The 15,865-nt window shown below is 36.0% G+C and overlaps 3 protein-coding genes and 1 long non-coding RNA gene across 10 annotated transcripts; 3 read left to right on the top strand and 1 right to left on the bottom strand.

The window, feature by feature from the left end:
* The first annotated feature begins 648 nt into the window (after positions 1-648).
* LOC111481878 (LON peptidase N-terminal domain and RING finger protein 1-like) lies at positions 649-2,976 on the top strand. 4 transcript variants are annotated; one of them, XM_023127471.1, is made up of 6 exons: positions 649-874; positions 971-1,106; positions 1,856-2,006; positions 2,157-2,223; positions 2,322-2,556; positions 2,644-2,976. In XM_023127471.1, the coding sequence occupies exons 2-6, from the start codon at positions 1,042-1,044 to the stop codon at positions 2,852-2,854; spliced, it is 729 nt and encodes a 242-aa protein (XP_022983239.1). In that variant the 5' UTR covers positions 649-874; positions 971-1,041; the 3' UTR covers positions 2,855-2,976. The 4 variants fall into 4 exon arrangements, with proteins under 4 accessions (XP_022983239.1, XP_022983238.1, XP_022983240.1 ...); XM_023127470.1 differs by having other exon boundaries at positions 655-874; positions 976-1,106; XM_023127472.1 differs by lacking the exon at positions 649-874 and adding an exon at positions 1,659-1,743.
* A 362-nt stretch (positions 2,977-3,338) lies between these two features.
* On the top strand, positions 3,339-7,124 carry LOC111481881. The gene is made up of 3 exons (XR_002718118.1): positions 3,339-3,711; positions 5,742-5,803; positions 6,893-7,124. It is a non-coding gene; the product is annotated as an uncharacterized LOC111481881 (long non-coding RNA).
* Positions 7,125-7,915: 791 nt separating this feature from the next.
* On the top strand, positions 7,916-11,699 carry LOC111481880 (putative serine/threonine-protein kinase). 2 transcript variants are annotated; one of them, XM_023127474.1, is made up of 6 exons: positions 7,918-8,593; positions 8,817-8,932; positions 9,049-9,259; positions 9,507-9,744; positions 10,320-10,470; positions 10,739-11,699. In XM_023127474.1, the coding sequence occupies exons 1-6, from the start codon at positions 8,524-8,526 to the stop codon at positions 11,114-11,116; spliced, it is 1,164 nt and encodes a 387-aa protein (XP_022983242.1). In that variant the 5' UTR covers positions 7,918-8,523; the 3' UTR covers positions 11,117-11,699. The 2 variants fall into 2 exon arrangements, with proteins under 2 accessions (XP_022983244.1, XP_022983242.1); XM_023127476.1 differs by lacking the exon at positions 8,817-8,932 and having other exon boundaries at positions 7,916-8,604.
* A 712-nt stretch (positions 11,700-12,411) lies between these two features.
* LOC111482035 lies at positions 12,412-15,858 on the bottom strand. Of its 3 annotated transcripts, none has more exons than XR_002718133.1 (6): positions 15,571-15,858; positions 14,920-14,959; positions 14,677-14,837; positions 13,851-14,573; positions 12,855-13,205; positions 12,412-12,634 (listed from the first exon to the last, which is right to left on the bottom strand). XR_002718133.1 is itself a non-coding variant. In XM_023127661.1 (5 exons), exons 1-5 carry the CDS (start codon positions 15,784-15,786, stop codon positions 12,996-12,998), a joined length of 1,359 nt encoding a protein of 452 aa, XP_022983429.1. In that variant the 5' UTR covers positions 15,787-15,857; the 3' UTR covers positions 12,778-12,995. The 3 variants fall into 3 exon arrangements, 1 of the variants encoding a protein (XP_022983429.1); XR_002718132.1 differs by having other exon boundaries at positions 12,855-13,214; positions 15,571-15,857; XM_023127661.1 differs by lacking the exon at positions 12,412-12,634 and having other exon boundaries at positions 12,778-13,214; positions 15,571-15,857.
* Between the last annotated feature and the right edge of the window lie 7 nt (positions 15,859-15,865).

The raw sequence follows: 15,865 nt of genomic DNA on the forward strand, positions 1-15,865 counted from the left end.
AAAAATAGTTAAGAAATTCTTTGTCAAACTCCAATCTTTAGGTTTAGACCGATTGAGTTTAGGATGAGGCTCACTCTTTTATTTGCAATCACCCATGTCACGCATGAAAATTTAAAATATTAGTATATTTTACATTCACCTTATTTAATAAATATTATTTTATTTCATGAGTTAAATAATTATTTTATCATTGGTAGTATACACGAAATTCTAGGAAATTTCTACAAGATATAACAAATAAATTGTATAATAAAGCCATTAAAATGTGGGGCCCGCTCCACATACGGATGAGAATCAGTCATGCATGCTTGCCGCGTTTCATTGAGGGCGGCGACAAATATATCAGGCCGTACACGTGTGAGGAATTGACGAAAGGCCATCAATCAATTTACTCACAGCTTTTACTTTTATTATCGTCACACTGCAAGTGACGCATCTCCGCCACTGCTGCCCTAAGCAGGTGACAGGTCAGCGGAATCATGGCCCATAAGATATAACGAAGTCCAATGAGATTTGCAAGTTGAATGACTGTGACGGTACAGGGTGAGAATAGTAGGAGAGTGTGTAGGAATTTGGAGGCAAGTACGAGGGTATTTTGGTAAATTTAAGTGCCTGGAATCTACCTGCTTCTTCGTGACTATTAAAGCAACTGAGGTGGTTCTGTTACGTGTTCGCTAAGCGAAAGCCTAGGCAGTCCCACTCCCCTTCTCCACGGCTGTTTCACTTCTTGAATTGGCATATTTACTTTGGAAACCCTCTGGCGAAGAACTACACAGAAAGGGGATTTCCCAATTTCACAGGTTGGATTTCTCTCAGAGGTGTGCTGTTGAAGTCGAACGAGGCGTAAAGAAAATTTCGCTTGCAGATGGCAGAGGTAATTTTGTTTTTTTGGCTGTGTTTGGGTTTCGTTTTTGTGTTCTTTTTGGTTTCTTCTGAATTGAATGGAGATTTATCGATTGATTTGAATTAGATAAGGTAGGAGTTGTCGCTGCTGATACTGGAAGTGGTGGATGGGAGTTTGAGTGTGGAAATCAAGTCAAAATGAGGAAATCTTTCAAGGATTCCCTTAAGGCACTCGAGGCTGATATTCAGTTCGCCAATACCTTGTAATCTCTCCATATGCTATTCCTTATTGTTTGATATTTTGTAATCCGTTTCTCGACAATCACTCTGGAGTCTGTCAGAACTGCTATTGCAATGTTCGCGTTTCTCACTGTCTGGAAATTATCCACTATGTTTGATTGATTTCTATGATCGAAAATGTATCGAGTTTCAATAATCCGTATCTCAAGATCCATGTTTTCTCCATGCCTAGATTAGATGCCACTCATGTTGGTTTCATTGCGTTAGAATTTGAAGTTCAGGAAAGTTGTTCTGAATATACAGTTCAATCGATATGCCGTCTAAGAGAGTTGCAAGTCTTATATTTTGCTTCTCATTATCTGTAAATTCTCTTATCTCTATGTGAATTAGAAATTAATCGCTTCGATCTTATTTCTTGAATTGTTCTGCTCCCGTACATGTATGTTGTTTCCTGCTCTAAGATTAATGGAATTGTTTATTTTATATTCATTAATAAATGTTATGCACTTGATTTTCTGAATGTTAATTTTAATGGACATTTTCTTCCTTTTGCGTGGGTTATGTTGTATGTCTAGGTGGTTTTGTAAACTGTAGCATTGTCCTGCTAGTAGTTTTGTAAGTTATCTCGACTTCTCAGGATTGTGTGACTAGCAGTAGTTTGTAAGTTTTCTTTCAAATTTTGAGATTTTGTTACTTTCAGTGCACAATAGTTCCATTTGAGGTTCATTTAATTCGTAAGCATTGAAAGAAAAAAACACTCAATTCTGAACAGGGCTTCTGATTATCCCAAGGAATACGGTGGAGCATGCCTTCAAATGAGATTATCATACAGTCCGGCTGCGCAGTTCTTTCTCTTCTTCGTGCAATGGACTGATTGCCACCTTGCTGGCACATTGGGACTGCTCAGAATTCTGATATACAAGGTACGGCAACCTGCATGACAAAAATTTTACACTCGTCCCTACATTGTCCGAGTGTGGTGATTGAAGTTGGTTCAAATTGATCACTCAAGATAAAATTCTTCAGAAGTAGCTTATCTTGTCAAGCTTGTGAATGTGCTAAATTTGTTTCAGGCATATGAAGATGGGAAGACTACCATGTCTATTCAGGAAAGAAAGGCTAGTCTCAAGGAGTTCTATGGTAAGTGGCTAAGAAGATAAAAGCTGCCCTTTCTTCAAATTGAGGTGTATTAAAATTTGGAGTCTTGCGAATCCTATTTTTTAGTTCTGCAAATGCAGGGGTTATATTTCCTTCTCTGGTGCTACTTCAAAGAGGAACTAATGACATAGAAGATAGACAACATAGAGAAGCTTACGCGGCCAAATACAAAAGAAACGATCAGTTGGACAAAGGAAAGATCTCTGAAATAGACTTGGAAAGAGAGGAGGAATGTGGTATTTGCATGGAGCTAAACAGCAAGGTTGTGTTGCCTACGTGCTGTCATTCAATGTGTATGAAGTGTTACAGGAGTTGGTAAGCTTTCTGCTGTTTCTTATGTGCTATCAGCTACTAATTATTTGGAGCCGATTTTTGCAACTTGTTATGTTACCTTTGTTTCAGGCGCGCTCGGTCTCAATCATGCCCCTTCTGCCGTGACAGTCTCAGGAGAGTCGACTCGGGAGATCTTTGGATCTGTACGAGTAGCAGCGAGATCGTGGACTTGCCCTTCATCTCTAGTGAAAATTTGAAGAGGCTGTTCATGTTCATTGATAAGTTGCCTCTTATTGTCCCAGATCCAAAACTCATCTCTTATTATCTCAATCACTATTAGACATTCCAGGCTTGGACGACCGGAAGTAATTTGTATATAAAAAAAAAAAACCCATTACATATGTTGTTGTGCATAATTCTTATCAATTCTAAATTTGATAGACTTCAAGCCTTTTTGTGGTAGCTTCCAATTTTATTCATTTTTTAACCAATATGGCAGAAGCTATGTCGATGCACAGGAGTTCGGCACCCCCACGTGTAGGAGCAATGAAATAGGGTTTTCAATTTGGTTCTGTTCTGTTCTGTTTGTTCACGACTCACCAAACTACAATGGTTGAGAATTTGGAGTTGGATTTTCATTTTCCTTGCAGGTTCTGATAAAATTCAGAAGCGTTCCACCGCAAGAATGTGCAGTGCGCCAAAACTTTTTTCTATCACATTCAAATTTACATTATTAAAAATTAATTTAATATTTGATTTCATATTTTTTTCAGGCACGTCAATAAAAAATTCATCCATAAAAAGACTGCATTTAGCAATTTATTATTATTATTATTATTATTTAAATATAAGATAGAAGTAGACAATTGTAAATGGGCCTGGTTTTATTTCCATTGGACCGGTATGGACAACCGTTCAGGCCCATATCCGATTATGGCGGGGGTTTTTTATTTTTATTTTCCCGGAGAATTGGCGGCAATTTCTAAGTTTAATCGACGGGATGTGTTCACTCTCATTTCTCACTTCCAATACCAGTGATGGATTTGAATCTTTTCAAAGACGATCTCCAACTTCAGGAGTATGGGAAATGTACAGGATCAAAGTCCTCGATATGATCGCTGCTCATTTTCCGTGAGATTTTCATCGCGAAATCGCAGCTCTAGGTTACGTCGGCTACAACACAAGTCGGAGTTATCGGTTTGTTGCCTAATCCCTATCAAATAAAATTGATTGGTTCTCAATGCCTTATTTTCTACCTTCTGGTGAACTAATCTATCTATGTCTAGTGTTTGAGCAAAGTTTTGGAGCTTAGGCGAGAATGTGTGGATTATTTCTGTATTTTGTGTGTTTGCTTACAGTGTTTCGCTCTATTGTTCGTTCCTTGAATTGGATCCTTTAGATTTCAATTAGTATCTCGACTTCGTATTTCCTTGCGATGATTTTCTATGATCTCCAACATTGATACTTCTCCAAGTCAATTCACGAGTTCTATATAGAAGTGCCACAGTTAATTTACTGATACCACTGAATTTCCGGATTTAGGAATCAAATCTATGGCTAAATATGGAAGCGAGTTACTAGTTCCTTCTTGTTTCAGGGAAAATGCTAGTCAGGCCCTCATTGAGATTTCTCTACTCTTGTGTTTTACATTTCCTTCTTTTCAATTTCTTTCAATTTCCTAGCCTCTTGAAGATGGTTGAAGATGGTTGAGAGGGAGTCCCACCTCGGCTATTCTCATCATGAGTTTATAAGTAAGGAATACATCTCCATTGGTATAGCCTTTCGGGGAAGTCCAGAACTTATGCTAAAAGTGGACAATATCATGCCATTGTGGAGGGTCGTAATTTATAACATGGTATCAAAGTCATGCCCTTAACTTGACAATGTCAATAAAATCCTCAAATGTCAAACAAAAAAGTTGTGAGCCTCGAAGGTGTAGTCAGAAGTGATTCAAGTGTCGAACAAAGGGTGTGCTTTGTTCAACGACTCCAGAGAAGGAGTCGAACTTCGATTAAAGGGGAGGCTGTTCGAAGACTCCATAAACCTCAGGAGACAATTTATAGTGTACTTTGTTCGAGGGGAGTATTGTTGAGGATGGTTGGGAGGGAGTTCTACGTTGACTAATCTAGAAAATGATCATGGGTTTATAAGGAATGCATCTCCATTCGTACGAGGTTTTTGGGGAAACACAAAACAAAGTCATGAGAGTTTATGCTCAAAGTGGAGAATATCAACTGAAACTTCCTAGCTCTGATTACTACTACACCATTTGGGGGTCCTTACTTCTCCGTCCATGCTAGAATATTCTCTGATAAATAGTAATCCTATCACCAAATCTTGAATAGCGTGGCGTTGGAAATGGTTGCCGTTGGCGTCGTTTTCATAATTTCATCAACTGCATGCAAGTAAGAAAAGTGAGCCCCCTGTTAATGATAGGTCTCTTCTTCTGTAACCAAGTAGGCAGTAAAATATAGTGGAGATTTGGTCACCAAGGACCATTGCATAATGTGTGTGCTTCTCGCCTTCTTTCTACAGTTAAGTTCTTATTAGGATGAGTAGTTGCAACTTCAAGTGACCGACTTGTTTTGGTAGATTGAGTTCAAAATGATCGCGTACTTCTGTTTTTGAAATTATTTTAAGAATTTTGATCGTACAACCATGTGTGATATATTGACAAAATTATTACTTGTGGTCACTAATCACATTACATGATTTTATGAGAGAGAAATATCTTTAATTGTTATTACAGATTATATACGAAGATAATTATAAATAATATAACAAAATGGTATGCAAAAGTTGTCTAGGAATCATGTTAGGTTAAATAACATTTTTAGTTTTTAAATTTTCATAAAAAAATTTAGTCAATAAACTTAGTTTGTGATTTAGTTCTTATATTTCAATATTATGACAATTTGTTTTTTAAGTTTAATATGTAATAATTTAGTTTGTATGGTAATATATATTGGTAAGATTAATCAATTTTTTTTTTTCACATATGCTAATCAATAATGTGATTAAGGCTTAAGTGTGTTAATAACGTACAAGCATCAAGTTATTATGCAATAAAAAATGACACTTTATTATGATGAGATTTTTTATGTGATTAAATTATTACAAATTTAAAAATACATGCATAAATTGTTATAGGAAGTTCAAAAATTAGATTTTAACGAACTAAACTATAAGATTAAATTATTACCTAATACTATTCTTTTCCCGTGCAGATTTCTTGCATCTGTTATTTGAGAAGTCGCAGGAAACCGCTGCCTATTAATTTGCAAAACAGGTGATGTTATGTAAATTGATCTTTGATTTTATGCTTCAAGCGTTAGGTGTAGTTGTATGTAGATGATATCAAACCCCTCCGGATTATTATTAGGATTATTATTATTATTTTAAATGAAGTGCTGATGGGGTAAGTTTGAATTTAGGATTTCTTGTTCTAAGGTTTGTTAAAACTTTGATCAACAATTAGTATAGATATATCTTTTGAAGGAAAAAAGAAAATAGGAAAAAAAGGTAACGGGTAAATTGTTTTAATTAAAAATAAATACATAAAGTTAAGTAACGACTTTCGTGTGTTTTATTGTTTCATTCGTTCATTTGTTTATTGGTTGGTAATAACTTTCGACCATGTTGAAGGGTTCTTTTTTCTTTGTCAATAATGTTAGCGTAATGTGATCATTGTCCAACCTCTTTCTTATTGCTATTTAGTTTGTCTTTTTGGCCATTTGTTTATTTCTGTTTTTTACTTGATCTTTTTATGAGTCAATAAAGAAAAAGATGAATAAATAAAGGTAAAATATGTGGACATGAAAATGTGAAATGAAATACAGTAAGAGAACACTTATTTTAATATATACTCGACCATGTAAGAAGTTAGAACTTTCAACTATTATAAAAGATAATTTTGTATTTTATGGGCTAAGCTATATTTTGGACTGAAAAAGAATTTAGACAATAAATAATACTTACCTACAGATTCTATAATAAATAATCTTTTACGAAATAGGAAGTGTGACATATTATTATTGTAAATTGTGAACATTTGATACTTTCATATTTACTCTTATCCCGCTCCATCTCTATTATATTTGGAAAGATTTCATATGGGCTAGTGTATTCAGAATTTGCAGACTTTTATTCTTAACATATCTTTTGCCATATAAAAAATAATAGTAATGTATGTGTATAAAGTCGAGCCTGCTCCTAGGAAATAAAGCTGTTTTATTCCTTTAATAATTCATATGGAAAATATAATATAATTTGCTGTCGGACAAGCCCTCTCCTAACCAATAAATTATTGAGGAAAATTCTGAAGTCTTCTCTCTTCTCTAGCCTTTTATCTCATGAAACAGCAGGTTTGCGTTCGCAGGTGGTCGGCAGCGATTTTAATTGGCGAAGTATGTCACAGTGGTATGCTATTTGTTTTTCCGCACAGATTTTTTTATTGCATTTCTTGGGTGGGTATTTTATTTTTATTTTTTATTATTGCGCCTGCATGTGAATTTAGATGATTCTAGTCTGCAATATTTCCAAATCAATTAAGTTGGGCAAACTTTTCTTTGAGATGATTAGATTGTTCTTTTTTCTTATGAATTAAATAAGCTAAAATAATCACCAAGGGCGATCAACTGAAACTCAAAAAATTGGGGCAACTGATTGAAATCGGTTGGACTGACTTTCGTTGATTCGTTTTGGTTCTACACACACACACACACACACACACACACACATATATATATATATATATATATATATATATTACATTACATAATTTTATTTTATAAAATTAATGCAAACCAGGTAACATTTCTTGGGATTGTAATCCATGGTTATATTTAGTAATAAAATAGATCAGTTTTTCTAATTAAAAAGTAATTGATTGGATAGTTTTACAAAGAATTATCAACACAAAGAAAATAGAAAAATAGGTATTGTGTTTCATTATTTTCTAAAAAAAATAATTCATTTAAAATTAATAACTATTTCTTTTTCTAACTTCATTGAAATGGGTTACATTTTAAAATTAATATACAAAATAGATAAACCAAAACACAACAGTGGCATTTTATTTGGACAGACAAGGGTAGTAATGACATTTCCCGAATAATTCTTATTTTTTTTCTTTTGAATTTTTAATCCCCAGAAAAAGCTGTTGTGAATTGTGATTTCAATTCCGACGTCATGGGAAATGTAGAATGACGTAGGAGTTGAAGATGCAAGGGTAGTAATGACATTTCCTATGAGGCTCACCCAGCGCCTGAATTCTAGAAGCACAGTCGGCCTTAGAACTTTGACTGATGTCAAATTACTGTATGAATTCCTTTCTCTGACCAAGAAAAAAAAAAAGTAAGATTCAAATTGCGTCGGCCTTGGAAGTTAAAAATGATGTAAAAAATACAGTATGAACTTCTTGCTCTGACCAGAAAAAAGTAAACTGAAAAAAGTGTTTTGACACCAGAAGGATTCTTATGGTCATCCTGCTTCCGACTTTAGTTTATCGTGATATATTAACCAACCCAACGACACTTCCTTCAAAAATTCAACTTTTTGGTTCCTTAAAACACCTCTCCCTTTGAACTTTTTTTTCCTTGAATCCTTGGATTAACACACCCAAGAAAACCCAAGAAATTGAAAATTGACACGATCAACATATGTTTCCATTCTATTAGACAGCTCTGTCTTTTCTGTAAATCATTCAACTTTTTTGATCATTTAGTCACTCCATTTCATCTCAATCTCTTCTAAATTTGAGCAATCGCCATCTCCGTTGGCATTTCTTCCACACCTTTTCTTGGGCGCCCCTTTGGGTCCCCATTACCATCTAGCCTTTTTAGGTGCCGACGCTCAGCTCATTTTAGCTCATCTCTGTGACGATTCTCCTAATTGTTGCAAGGGGTTTAGAAATCTTTCTTGAATTTTGATGTTTTTTGATCCATTGAGTTGTGTGGTACAACTTAAAATTGGTCTGTATGTAGATGAGTGACACTGTCTGTTGCAACGATGACTTCCTGTTGCTTTGCAATCCTGAATTGCTGTAAAGGAAATAGCAGCTCAGAGGAACCGGCAGAAGGTGAGAATCAGGTAACTTTGTTTTTCTTTTGTTGATTCTAGGTTAATTTTATATATTCTATAATTTTTAAAATAGGTTTCCATAAATTCTGATTGTTTGGTGAGGCGAGAAGGTTTTTTTTTATTATTTTTTTTATTTTATTTTTATTTTTTATATATATAAGTAAATACTTCGACTCTTTGGATTTGAAATTGAAATGATTTTCTGTGTTGTACTTGGTTAGGGATTGCTGTTAACAACAATGTACGCATCTTTTCTTATAATTCACTGAGGTCAGCCACTAGTAATTTTCATCCATCAAGCAGAATAGGTGCTGGAGGTTATGGAGTTGTCTACAAAGTGAGACAAATGATAATCTAATTTTTATGGTTCTTTCCTGTAATTTGTTCCCTCTAGGTACCTTTCCCATATCAATTCTGATACATTTTGAATCTGTCATTGATTTGCGAGGATAGGGAGTTTTGAGGGATGGTACCAATGTTGCAGTAAAATCACTGTCTGCAGAATCTTCTCAGGGAACTCGTGAATTTTTAACCGAGATAAATATGATATCAGATATAAGACATCAAAATCTCGTTGAACTGATCGGTTGTTGCGTCGAAGGCACGCATCGAATTTTGGTGTATGAATACCTGGAAAACAACAGCCTTGCGAATACTTTGCTTGGTAAGCTTCCGAAGCATTCAAGTGGATTTTATTTATCCTAGGTCGGTATAAATTTGTTCTTATGCTTGTAAGAAATTCTGTTTCTATTCTGAAATTTGAGTGCGGTTAACATGTGTCTTATTGTCAGTTTAATCTTCTGACAATGTCCATTCTTTATGTAGCTTGTAAACAAATACTTGCAGTCTTATCTGTTCAGTTGATGAAATTATCATCAGTATAAGATTATCATTAGCAACTATCATTTCAGGTACATTGAGTAAGCATGTCGTTCTGGATTGGCCAATGAGAGCTAAGATTTGTCTCGGTACAGCTTTGGGTCTTGCATTTCTACACGAGGAAGCTGAACCGTCTGTTGTTCATAGAGATATCAAGGCTAGCAATATACTTCTTGACAGAAACTTCGATCCTAAAATAGGAGACTTTGGGTTGGCTAAACTTTTCCCGGACAACGTTACTCATGTTAGTACTCGAGTGGCCGGAACTGTGTAAGCGCTGTCTTTCATTATCTTGATATTTGTGAACCTTGCTTCGAAAATATTCTGAGAACGACTTGTTTCCATTGTCTCCTCATTATTTTTTGGCAGAGAAGCAACTTTACTAATTAATTTGCTGCTTCATCTGTGTAGTAATCGGTTCTCATAAATAGATAAAATCAAAAAGGGAATTTTTAACCTGATCACCGTTATCTTTATGGCTTCTTTATGGCTTATGCAGCCTCCTCAAGAACCAAAAGTCACCATTATCTTGATTTGACTAATGAGTTTACCAAGGTCAAATAGTCACTCAGCAAGTAACTTATCTGATCAAGAGAGATCAAATGTGAAGTAGCCATGAATTGGCTGTTGTGAAAATGTCCAATAAAAAGGTGCTGGGTGGTACATAGGTGCATTGCATTCTTAAGATCTGGTAGCCCATCCCATTTTAGTTTGCAGTCATTGGTTTTGCTTCTTCAGTCATCCACGCACCCTCAAGATGAAACACAACACTAATTTCTTGATCTTTTATTGCATGATATTCTGTTCCTCTTTAAGTATTTTCTGACCATTTCGTGTGCCTTCAGTGGATATTTGGCTCCCGAGTATGCACTCTTGGGACAGTTGACAAAGAAGGCAGATGTATACAGTTTTGGTGTGCTCATGCTGGAAGTAATTAGTGGAAGTAGCAGCACCAAAGCAGCATTTGGAGAAGAGTTGTTGATTCTCGTAGAATGGGTACATTTCCATTTTTTAAAAAAACAAGAACTTATTGCTCATTCATTTATGGAGTTGAAAGTGAATTTTCTTTCATGAGTACTACTGTTTTATAGTCACCAAGGGTAAGTGATTTTTACATAGGCAAGTTAACTTGTTAGAACTTATTTTTTTGGCATCGTCAATCATATTTCATTTCATTTGTGTGTAAAGGATTTGAGACGTGGATGTATAATCATTTTCCCTGCAGTATACGTCAGTTGATAAATGTGATTTGTGCCACTTGTAGACTTGGAAATTAAAACAAGAAGGACGGCTCGTAGAACTCATTGATCCGGAACTGATCAATTATCCAAAGGCCGAGGTGGTGCGTTTCATCACGGTTGCACTCTTCTGTACCCAAGCAGCAGCAAATCAAAGGCCAACCATGAAGCAGGTCGTGGAAATGCTTTCAAGAGAGGTACACCTTAACGAAAACCTGCTGACAGAGCCTGGAGTATACAAAGGACACAAAACTAGGAAGTTAAATGGTGGTGGTGGTGGTGCTGCTATTTCTGGGGGATCATCCTCCTCCCATGGAATCAAATATAAAAAAGCTATGAAGACTTCTCCATCTTCATCTCAATTTAACAGCTCAAACAGTCTGACTCAAATGCTTCCTAGGTGATACTTAACCACTGCTCCTATTCACCTTGTAGTATTTAATATTTTAGGTCCCTCCTTAAGATTGCCTTTGCTTTTGGTTTCTTAAAAACGTCTCATTGGAGATAATATTCCTTATTTGTAAACCCATAATCTTTCTCTTATTAGCTCATGTGGTACTGCTTCTTTCAATAATCCTCAACAATACCGTGAATGATTTGATGAACGGATTGAAGATGATCAAAAGGTTTGCAGGGTTGCTGCTGCACTAGCTTGGGAATAACGGCCGTCTTTGTATACATAAATTATTTTCTGTTCGTCTATTGAACTTCTTGAGCGGGTAGGAAAAACTTGTGCCTCCCGTTAGAGAATAGAATATATTTATACTCACGTCTCCTGCTTTTCTGAGCTCAACAGGCGCAGAAACCATGAAGGCTGAGGAGACTTATTAAACACCATGGAGAATGGGGACGCAGTTTAGGTGCTTTTTGTTGTATTGTCTATTTATTAATTTGTTGTGTAAGGTTATTGGTGGATGCTAATGCCACGTTTCTTTCTTCAAGAAAGGGGTAAAGTGGGGAGAGCATATTGCAACGTTTCCTTGGATCCAGATGTGAAGAGTGATATTGAGTTGAATTTTAGTAATTAGGGAATCTAAGCATTTCTTTGGAATAGCGTTTTCAATTTTCAAATAGATAGATTTTTCTTTCTTCTCTAATTCTAGTGGATATTGTTGCTTTGTTGCTTTGGCTAGTCAGGAATATTGTTGCTTTAGAAAATTCGACTATTATGGGAAAGATCCATTTTTACTCCAATCAGTATTTTACACCATTCAATGACTTGCTCGGATATCATTATGAGACCCCATGTCGATTAGAAAGTAGAATGAAACATTTCTTATGAATGTAAAAATCTCTCTCTAATCGTAGTAACAAAACAAGAAGAATTAAATCAAACTAACTCAGATTTGAATAAATTTGGATCTAACACCTGGATTCGCAATTAGTTGCCCACCTAGAAAGGCTAAAATTAAAACTCACATGCATGGAAAGACAGTTAACGATGCAGATGCCGTCTACTAAATTAAATGAAAACGAAAACGAATGCCCCCACGCATTGGGAGTATCGATTACTGTACGATCATCAACCAGGGCAACCTTCATTTAATTTGGCCTTGTTCTGTGTGAGATCTACCTTGAAGTGACAAAATAACACATTACTAGGCAACCCAACAACACTATTTGTGGCGTACGCTATATGCAGTCTTTAATGATCAACTTTTCAGACCTACGCAGTTGTTGCCCCTTCACAGTAACATCATGATCTAAGGTTTCTTTAATTATGAACTCACTTTTCACTCGTACGTTCTGATGCAGTGCTAAAAATTATAATGCAAAACAATATATGACAACAGTTCTTGAAATTTAAAATTAAACATATACATACAATCCAAATGACTAAAGACTATCATTACCAGATTCTTGCAAAACCATTGCAGTCCAGATTCGCTAATGAACCAATTTCGTAGTCTGTGTATTTACACCTGTCAAAGTAACCGTTCAGAATAATATAAAATATTTATCTCTCGATAAAACGTGCAAAACAAAATTTTACATTGACTAGATGAGTGATTCTAAAATAGAAAACACGAGAGTTTATGTTCAAATGGGGCAATATTATATCATCGTGGAAATATGTGAAACGTCTATTATCCTTATATAAAATATGCTAATCGAAACAAACTCAATACAGAGTAATCTTACCAAGTAGTATTAGAATATAGTGAAGTGGCAGACCATATGTACAATTCCCAACAGCAGCTTCCATCCACCCAATTGGGTCACAGTAAGTTGAAAATTTCTTGGGGAACAACATAGCAGAGAAATAAGAATGAAGTTGTGATGCTAAAGCAACCTTAAACTGGAGAAGAACTTCTTCAGAGTTTTATGACCCCATGTTATGTCATTCCGAACGATACTACCGTTGACTTCCTGCAAATCAGATTCATTCGCAATTTTATTTGTGTCATCCTCTTGTCTAATTTCACTTTGGACGACATTTTCTTCATAACTTGACTTCACTTCCATCTCTAGTTCTACCACAACATCAGGATCCTGTATGTTCTGAGATTAATACATAAGAAATACGAGGCATAAGAACATTATGTAACACAGTACAGCAGTAGATGAGGTTGAATCAATCATAGAAGAACAAAAGAACTAAATTAGTGAGTTGCAGTCCCATGCTTCCAGAGTGTGATTTTAGTTGCTATCAAATATTAGATCACAGGTTTATTTGCAGTTTTAAAAGTTTAATAGGTAATTGAACGTGTAATTTAAAGCAGAGCATTAGGAGAGAATCACAGTTATGTTTTACTCTTATAGGCTATACCGATATTTGATGACATGAAAAATGTTTGGTTGTGCGATAATTTGAATTGCTGGTGGTATGAAATAAGCAAAATAGAATTGAGATACCAAAATTGGAATTATTAGGCCATAGAACTATGACAGCATAGGCAAGGCTTAGTATCGAAAATTATACAAGATCACTTGCATGGCCAGTGTCAAGTTTCATCATTTGCACATATCAATTCGAAAACATTTAAGCTATCAAAAGTTCTGTCCTTTGTAGTCAGGATCTCCTTCAAAAGTACAATACACGAAGGTGCACACAAATTGCAAGGACGATTTTTGTGGTAACAAGAGTTGAAGCAGGAAAAAAAATGGTAAAAGTAGGTCAGGCCATCAAGCTGTTACCTCAGGTAGTTTATGATCGTTAGATTCATTAATTCCATCGATGGAACCATCATCTTCGACTTCATGTTGAGGTGCATCCTGATTTGAGGTTGTTGGTGTTGGAGGTAAACCAGGAACTAGAACAGGAACGCCATAGTTGATAAAGCTTTCTTGAACATCCGCATTCCTAGGGATCTTCGCTGTTACTTCTTTCTCATAATTTTCCAAAACTTCCTCTGGTCTCTTTGTTTCACTCTGGGATATAATTGTTGTCTCCCCATTCGGATTGCTGTATACCTCGCTCACTGCCTTGTTACTTGTATTGAGAATGTAGCTCTCCTTTGGTGAGATTATATTCGATACCATAATATCTTTGGTATTCTCTTCTGAAGCAGAGACATTACTGCCATTTTCTTCTGAAGCTGAGATGTTATCGCCAAGAATCATCACTTCATGCGATTCCACCGATGATTTTTCTACTATTGAAGCATCGGCAAGAGCAAATAATGAATCCTCAATCATTAACTTTTCTGAGACAACGGGAGAATGCTCATCCTGGTTAATAATGTTTTCTTCTTCACCGAGTATCCGTGATTCAGCACTATCCCAATCTTCAGAAACGATGATTGTATTAGATGTTTCCCAGGGTTGAAATGTTCGATCAGGACCAGGCTGCCATACAACATTCCCAGTTTCTCCTTGAAGTACGAATTTGAATTGGATTGCTTTTCCAACAGGAATCTCCTAATTTGGTAAGGAAAAAAAATTATGACCAAATATTAAAATCGTCTAAGAAACTTATTTCTTTATATTGAGATTTTTATGTTCTTGATGAGTCTCTACTTACCACTTCTGCTGCCCATAGATGCCCATCTGCCCAGTTTAAAGGTATTGCACTTGTAACGTCCCAGGAACCAAAACTTGGATCATCACCTACTACAAAGAAATGCTCCCCAAATGTACACTCTTTCTGCAGCTGGAATTTGACGCGAACTGTCTTTGATTGATCTGCATAAAAGATGTCGATACAAAAATATGAGCCTATTTTCCCAGAGGAAGTAATCATTTATTATCAATCATTTTGACTTACTCGTGTCTTGATTCTCAACTACCTCATTCTGAGTATCTGCCTGCAAAGAACCAGTTGTACCAAAATCAGGATGATTCTATTAGCATACATACATTCTTGCAACAATCTTTACCACAATCACTTCCTAGATTTTCTGGAAATAATAATCTACATCTTGTTGAAGCATAGCCATTTCTGGACTTCCGAAGTTCCTCTTATTCTTGCTTTGATCTAACATAAACCTTCAGGAACCGACTCCTTTATTCGATGAAGAAACTAACTTAATGTCGAGACATACAAAATATGAGGAAATAAAGAACAGAGAATTCGTTTAATAACTCAAGATCGACGGCGTAGCGCTATCTTAGTCGGTGAGAGACTTTCATACGAGCAAAATCGCACTTTGAAGGCTCCTTCTTCGTTACAGTAACTTAGTTTGCACAGCTTTAACTCCCGATCATTCATCAAGAATCCATAAACAAGATAAACCGCTAAGAAAGTTTGCACAGCTTATCTCTCAATCACACATTAAGAAACCATAAATAATAATTAAAAAACGGTGAAGAAAGTAATCCAACAATCCAAGATTCTTCAAGAAAACAAAAAAGAAACCAAACGAAGCCGTAGAACAATCACAAAGCAAGAACTTCCGATACCGAAAAGGGAAGAGACCTGCTGATGAGATGAGAAGCAAGGAAGAAATTCAATGCCTCCCCGGCGCAACGATACCAAATGCTGGAGTCCAGAACTAGTCAATTTCCGATGCCTCCGATAAGAGACGAATTCAGGTCCTCCACAAAGAAGACGCTCTTTCAGCAAAGAAGCAGAGAAGGAAGAAGGAGCTGCATTGTTACCGATGATGGAGTTGGAGGTCGCTAGGGTTTTCATCCTCTCCACAATCTTAGTCTGCTGCTACTGACAATGCCTCTCAGAGCTTAGGTCTCGCGCCTTAATGGAGTTTCTGGTG

This window comes from Cucurbita maxima, unplaced genomic scaffold (genome assembly GCF_002738345.1).
Source record: "Cucurbita maxima cultivar Rimu unplaced genomic scaffold, Cmax_1.0 Cma_Scf00007, whole genome shotgun sequence".
Classification (NCBI taxonomy): Eukaryota; Viridiplantae; Streptophyta; class Magnoliopsida; order Cucurbitales; family Cucurbitaceae; genus Cucurbita; species Cucurbita maxima.

Bases quoted from the DNA above. Each gene is read 5' to 3' on its own strand.
- LOC111482035 (XM_023127661.1), bottom strand. From the start codon at position 15,786: ATGAAAACCCTAGCGACCTCCAACTCCATCATCGGTAACAATGCAGCT. The intron at 14,838-14,919 runs GTAAGTCAAAAT...TCTTTTATGCAG, and splicing joins AGTTGAGAATCAAGACACGA to ATCAATCAAAGACAGTTCGC. The intron at 13,215-13,850 runs GTAACAGCTTGA...TATTAATCTCAG, and splicing joins ACGATCATAAACTACCTGAG to AACATACAGGATCCTGATGT.
- LOC111481878 (XM_023127470.1), top strand. The intron at 2,007-2,156 runs GTACGGCAACCT...AATTTGTTTCAG, and splicing joins TCAGAATTCTGATATACAAG to GCATATGAAGATGGGAAGAC. The intron at 2,224-2,321 runs GTAAGTGGCTAA...CTGCAAATGCAG, and splicing joins TAGTCTCAAGGAGTTCTATG to GGGTTATATTTCCTTCTCTG.
- LOC111481880 (XM_023127474.1), top strand. From the start codon at position 8,524: ATGACTTCCTGTTGCTTTGCAATCCTGAATTGCTGTAAAGGAAATAGC. The intron at 8,933-9,048 runs GTGAGACAAATG...TTGCGAGGATAG, and splicing joins GTTATGGAGTTGTCTACAAA to GGAGTTTTGAGGGATGGTAC. The intron at 10,471-10,738 runs GTACATTTCCAT...TGCCACTTGTAG, and splicing joins TGTTGATTCTCGTAGAATGG to ACTTGGAAATTAAAACAAGA.